This window comes from Salmo trutta, chromosome 22 (genome assembly GCF_901001165.1).
Source record: "Salmo trutta chromosome 22, fSalTru1.1, whole genome shotgun sequence".
Taxonomy (NCBI): domain Eukaryota; kingdom Metazoa; phylum Chordata; class Actinopteri; order Salmoniformes; family Salmonidae; genus Salmo; species Salmo trutta.
In genome coordinates this window covers 10,326,825-10,332,824 of record NC_042978.1, presented here as the reverse complement: position 1 = coordinate 10,332,824, position 6,000 = coordinate 10,326,825, and the positions used below count along the sequence as shown (strand labels likewise).

The 6,000-nt window shown below is 42.3% G+C and overlaps 1 protein-coding gene across 2 annotated transcripts in view; it reads left to right on the top strand.

Moving 5' to 3' along the window:
• Positions 1-352: 352 nt before the first annotated feature.
• The window catches only part of LOC115158046 (calcium/calmodulin-dependent protein kinase type IV), a 34,062-nt gene continuing 28,414 nt past the window's right edge, over positions 353-6,000 (top strand). Inside the window, exons 1-6 of one of the 2 annotated variants that reach the window (XM_029706527.1) lie at positions 353-634; positions 1,188-1,329; positions 4,041-4,119; positions 4,196-4,258; positions 4,553-4,635; positions 5,405-5,477. In XM_029706527.1, the coding sequence (XP_029562387.1) occupies positions 1,223-1,329; positions 4,041-4,119; positions 4,196-4,258; positions 4,553-4,635; positions 5,405-5,477 (405 nt within the window). In that variant the 5' untranslated portion in view covers positions 353-634; positions 1,188-1,222. Of the gene's footprint in view, positions 1,330-4,040; positions 4,120-4,195; positions 4,259-4,552; positions 4,636-5,404; positions 5,478-6,000 lie in introns of both variants that reach the window. The other variant, XM_029706526.1, reaches the window with a different exon arrangement.

Sequence of the window (6,000 nt, the reverse complement as noted above, 5' to 3'; positions counted from 1 at the left end):
TATTCTATCATTTCACCCCTTTCTAGTAAAGATCATGAATACAAATATTAGACATTGGGTTCCTCCACACATCAGTTAATTAAAAGACATGGCCAGCATTGTTGACATCCAAAATCAGTCGGGTATTTTCAGAATGGTCTGCTCGTTGAAATGTAGGTTGCATATACCCTATACAATGCCATATGTGGACCAAGGCTTTACAGGTGGGATACAAGCGTAATATTATGGTTTTGATTGACTGTTTGACTTCCAATTGCAGCGCAGATTGTGGTTGCTGTGAATGCAACTGATTGGAAGGAAATCTGTGGAGGGCGTGGAGCTGAGATTACAGATTCCCTCTAGCCCCCCAACACCAGCCTAACCGCCACCACCTACCCATCCCAACCCGAGGATGAAAGAAAGACCAAATATTCTATAGCGAGCAGATCATTGGATGGGCGTTCATAAAGACCAATAGTGCAGCCTGCATCAGCCGCGAGACGAAATCTATATTTGCCAAATTGTGGGACAGCAACAACATAAACATATTGACGGATCATGATTTAATTAGTGCCATAAAGCTTTCTACCTCGGACCATGGAATATTCTTTGACACGAACCTCAGACGCGATTGCTGATATCATGGACAATTGAGGTGCTTCGTTGCATGATATAGTAATGTTTTAATGAGTGAGCTGTCGTGGGTGGGATTGTGCTGCAGGAGATCAAAGCGTAGGATACTAGGTTTCTGGATTCGGGCACTCACACAGGGAGGCCTGATGGAAGCTGCGACACATTTGGATATGGCACAGTAAACTTCGAGTAAAGGATAGTTATGAATGCGCGAATTAAAATGTGTCGATATATTGCAATAATAGAATAATAATGGATGTTTTTTGTAATGTGGTACATAGCATAGTGACTAAGCTTGAGATGTAAAGCGAAGCCTGCAGGATTTTGATATCGGAGCTGACTATATATTTCGATGCTTTACTGGAAACGTAAACATCCGGATTATCTTTGATCTTTGACTTAATATAACGGTGAGAGTAGTTAACCAAAGACTAGTTATCGCTCTTATGCTTTTGGCGTGGGGGAATTCAACAACACAGGACTAATGCCTTCTCTTCCTTCAACTTAAACTGAGAATTACGTTTTAATCTTAAAAAGAGGGCAAGTAGTGTGAGTTTGGGTTTTGCGCTCCTCAGGAATCCTGTGTGTTGTGTGATTGGCCAACATCAACATGCCAACCTCACGCTCCGGTGCCACCCCGGTGGAATACTGGGTCGATGGCTCGCGCCGAGATGTCTCCATGGATGAATTTTACACCATGGGCCCAGAACTGGGAAGGTAGAGTACTCTAGTCTGTGCCTTTATTGACTCCAATGCATACAGTAAATACCACCAGCATCATGACCTTCATAAGGGGTTGTTTCTGGTCATGTACTGTAGAAAAACATATCAGTGGAATTTCATCCAATGGGATGTAGTATTTCATTACATTATGGCTGTAGCTAAAGTGTATATTTTGAATTACCATGTTTACAATTTCAGTATTTATCTACTGTGTATATCACATGGATTAGGTTTGATACTCTGACAGGACAGACAGAACACATATTTTAGACCAGTTCAGTAAAAGGAATCAATTGCATGCATAGTTCAGCACCATGGACAGCTCCTCCTGTTAACAAGTGACAATTTCTCTCCACTTCATCTCCCCTCATAAGTAGCCTGCTAATATGATGCCAAGACACAATCAACATGATCTTCACTCAGTCAGAGGAGTAAACGGCCCACTGTGTTTGCTATGGATATGGCCTCTCATTGTAATGGGGGCAACACATGGCTTAGCACTGGACAACAGTAAAACGTGAAGGGATTAGTGCAAGTATGGAGGAAACAGGTGTTACGGACCATTTTCAGAGGCTTTATATGGAATCTCCCACTACCTCTAACCCCTCCACTCCCCTCCCCTCCATCCACATGAGTCTGGCTTAAGTACACTCTTACATCACATCCAGATCGACAATGTCAACATGTCAATATTTGTCACTTGGAGTGGGTGTCAGTGGTCTGTTGAAGTTTGGGGGTCTGACTGACAGATGGAGTGGCAATTGGAGCCCTTCTGGGTATTCATGCGTTTGATGAAGATATTTGTCAGCAGGCGTAAACAACGATATCCCACCATGTCCATGGTCCTGACTCAAAACACCGGCTCACTGTAATTGCTAATTCACACTATAGGGGAAAAAATGATCCATGCCAAGCAGATCTGTACTGGGCTGGCCTGGTTACACATCCGCCGTAGTTGCTGGGACAGTGTGTGAGAGAATAGCTGAAACAGCACAGTGCAGTTAGGGTTGGCCATATAATGTGAATCAGGTGTAGTATTTCCGTTGGATATACCATGGAACAGGTGAATGCCCCAGAATGCAGCACCAATGCGCCTGTGCCTTTTATATTAAACCTCATTTCTCTTCTCCTCACCTGCAACTGCGTGTATAATGAACAGGGACCCATTTTGTCACTTCGGGTGTTCTGTGTGAGACTGAAGGGAGAGGTCTCACTGTCAGTGGTGTAACAAACTGTATATCAAGCTTTCAAAAAGCTGTCCGTACGTCCCTTTATAGGACTCAAACGCATAACACGAGATCTAAATCAAATGATATGGTCATTACTTAAAGTAGGCCACTGTTTGCTAGAATTAGCAGTAACAATTGAACACCAGCAGCGCATATTGAGTCAGATACGGACGTTTACTGAATTAATCATCTGTGATCGACATTTGAGGATCTATCTACAGTTGGTAGATCGATCGTAAACAATAGGCCAGTTCAGCCACTGGTACCTGCTTCATGCACGTAAACATACACAATTTACTCTCAGCGTCCCCCAGCCTCCCCATATAAGGGTGTGCACAGTTGTTAGGGGTCTACTTTTTGAGGAGAGTTGTCCTGGTTGCCAAGGAGACCCTACAGCTATGAGAGTGGTGTCGAGAGGGCTGGGGGATGATTATGCCTGGATTGTATTAGCACTAGCAGGACTGCTGGAAAAACAGGGAATCATTTCCTAAGCAGGGCAAACGCTGAGTGCCCCCATAGGGACACTACTGAGGGGAAGTCCCAGATTAGATAGCTGCTGGCTGCTGCCAGTACCCCCTCCTTATTCCACTGTGTGGTTTTATTCTGACCGCCCTCTTAATAACGACCTAGTTCAGTTTTACACAATCCACATCCGATTCTAATTGACCAAAATACCAGTTTTGCTGACGGTACTGAATAGTAATGATTGTACACATGTACATATTGATAGCTCACTTGATGATGGTATACCGGCGTCGAAGGGATTAGTAAATCCCGAGAAATACTATTTCTTCAACGGCTCAATTGAATTTGAACACACATTGATAAAAAATACATCTTTCAATGTTGAGATAGACAGAGCACCAAAACACATAACCATCTGTATGTGTGAGGTCATATAGACTGTTCAAGTGAAGCAAGATACAGGTGGTGCTCCAGTTGTCCTAGGCAACCCACAGCTCAGCTGCTGCTGTGTCTGCTGCTGCAACTGCTTTCCTTAGTTCGAAATAATAAAGATATACATTGGGCCAGGGCATTATCTCTAGATTTCCAAGTAGATTGAAAAGCAACAGACAACACGAGACAGCCCAATCACGTATTAACAGATTACCCACGGTTTCAGCTCGTACTTAGTGCTACCCCTCTGCCCTCTCATGTAATCGTGTCATGGCTTTGAAATGCTTTCTTTTCCTGCATGTTTTCCTCTACAACGGGTTTTATTTAGCACTGTTAGCAATAAGCACGTAGACGGATTCTGTCTCTAATGGTTCACAGTGGAGTTGTTATTGTAATGGTTGAGATGGATGTCAGCTTTTGATTGTCACATTGATGAGCAAATTGCATTATACTTACAATCAAATAATGATTCATAAGCAGTTCATGAGTCGAACTGGAGATAAAATGCTGAATCATTGCACTATGGAGAGAACCATATAATCATAGTCGTTGACGTTGACTGATTTATCTTCTTCCAAGGGGGGCCACGTCAGTGGTGTTTCGCACTGAGGAGAAGAAGACACAGAAGCCCTATGCTGCAAAGGTCCTCAAGAAGACTGTGAGTCCATCGGCCATTTTATAGTTATACTGACAGCATCATAATGGGGCTCTCATTCTCATTCTTTCCATTTCAGATCGATAAGAAAATAGTGCGGACTGAAATTGGTGTTCTGCTGCGACTTTCCCACCCGAATATTGTAAGAGTTCACTTTATTTTATCCAAGACACCACTTATAAACATTCAAATGTTATCTTTTCTCAGACCATGATGGACATGAACAATAGTGGTGACTTGTAGGATACTAGCAACTTGAATGTTTTTGATGTGTTGTATTGTTACAACAACAAAAAAAACATTTCTAAGAATGGGAATTAAATTAACATTAATGGTGACCTCTTTAGTAACATTAATGTTTTTTATTATGTCTTTGTCAACATTTTGGGGAGTTCTCAATCTCATCTTCCCCTCTACCTGTGGTTTTGGACCTCAGATCCGCCTGAAGGAGATCTTTGAGACAGAGACAGACATCGCCCTCATCTTGGAGCTGGTGACTGGAGGGGAACTCTTTGACAGGTGCCTACGGCCAAAATATACCACCCTTACGACCCCGTCTCAACCCCATATCCCTGCTGAAATTGGTTTCACTTCGGCGAGGCCAGAGGTGGAATCAGTGGCCTCACTCAGTCCCCCCGTTCCATTTGCCTGCTTTGTCATTAGCAGCAATTTATGACACAGGCGTTATTGAGATGTAGAGCATAAAAGGAATAGAAAATTACATTTGTAATGGCCCTCACCAACACTGTTACCAGGAAACCGATTAGAAGACTGTGGTTGGAGCAAATCCCCCACCCATCTGTAAAACTCATCATGAATATTCAATATGAGTCAGTGTTTCTCTATTGTTTAATTGTTTTGGTATAATAGCCTAATTAAATTGTCTGTTAATCTCGTTATCCTCCTATCACCTTATAGGTTTAGGAATGTTTGACAGTAACAAGTACCTACAATTAGGTCTGTGACGATACCAGTACCGCAATATTTCTTCCATGGCAAAAATGAAAACACAAAGAACACTATTTGGTCCTTTAATAAATGTGACTCTGAATGACAACATAATGATGTTTGTTCCCAACATTAGGGCTGTTTTCCTAAATAAATTCAACTCGTTTCGTGTTTTGTTTCCTTGCCACAATACTAACGAGTATCGCGATACTGGTATCGTCCTTGCCCTATTATTTTCCCTCACTACAGTTGAGGGACCACTCTCTCCCAAAGTGGGGTATTTCAACTCTGTGTAACGTTTTGACTGTGTTTGACCGTTAGTCTCTTTCTGCCCTTTTAGGATCGTGGAGAGAGGGTACTACAGTGAGAGAGATGCTGCCCATGTCATCAAGCAGATTCTGGAGGCGGTGGCGGTAAGATATGTGATTGAATGGCCACTGATGGGCTATTGAGTAGAAATGTGCCTTATTTCACCAAATGCTTTGGAAGTTGCAAAGAATTCTGAGATGCACAGCACCCCTCTATGCAGAGAAGAGAGAGTAGAGATGCTGTTGCTGCTATGTGTTTTGTCTTTCACTATGGTTGCATCATCTTAACACTTATTTGTCTTAACACTGCATTGTTGGTAAATAAGGGCTCGTAAGTAAGCATTTCACTGTGAGGTCTACAGCTGTTGTATTCGGCGCATGTGACAAATACAATTTGATCTACAGTAGCTTCAATAGGAAACAGGTCAACATGGAGTGTTGTCATTTTGATAAAGCTTGTTAAGTTGAGACAGGTCTCTTATCCGTACTTTGCATAGGGAAATGCACATACTTTTAGGCTTAATATTCAATTTGTTTCAGGTTTGGTCTTATCTGTGTCCAGTCACTGCACATACTTCTAAAGTCATAATCACATTTTTAGCATAAAGTTCAATACGCTTCAGATTTC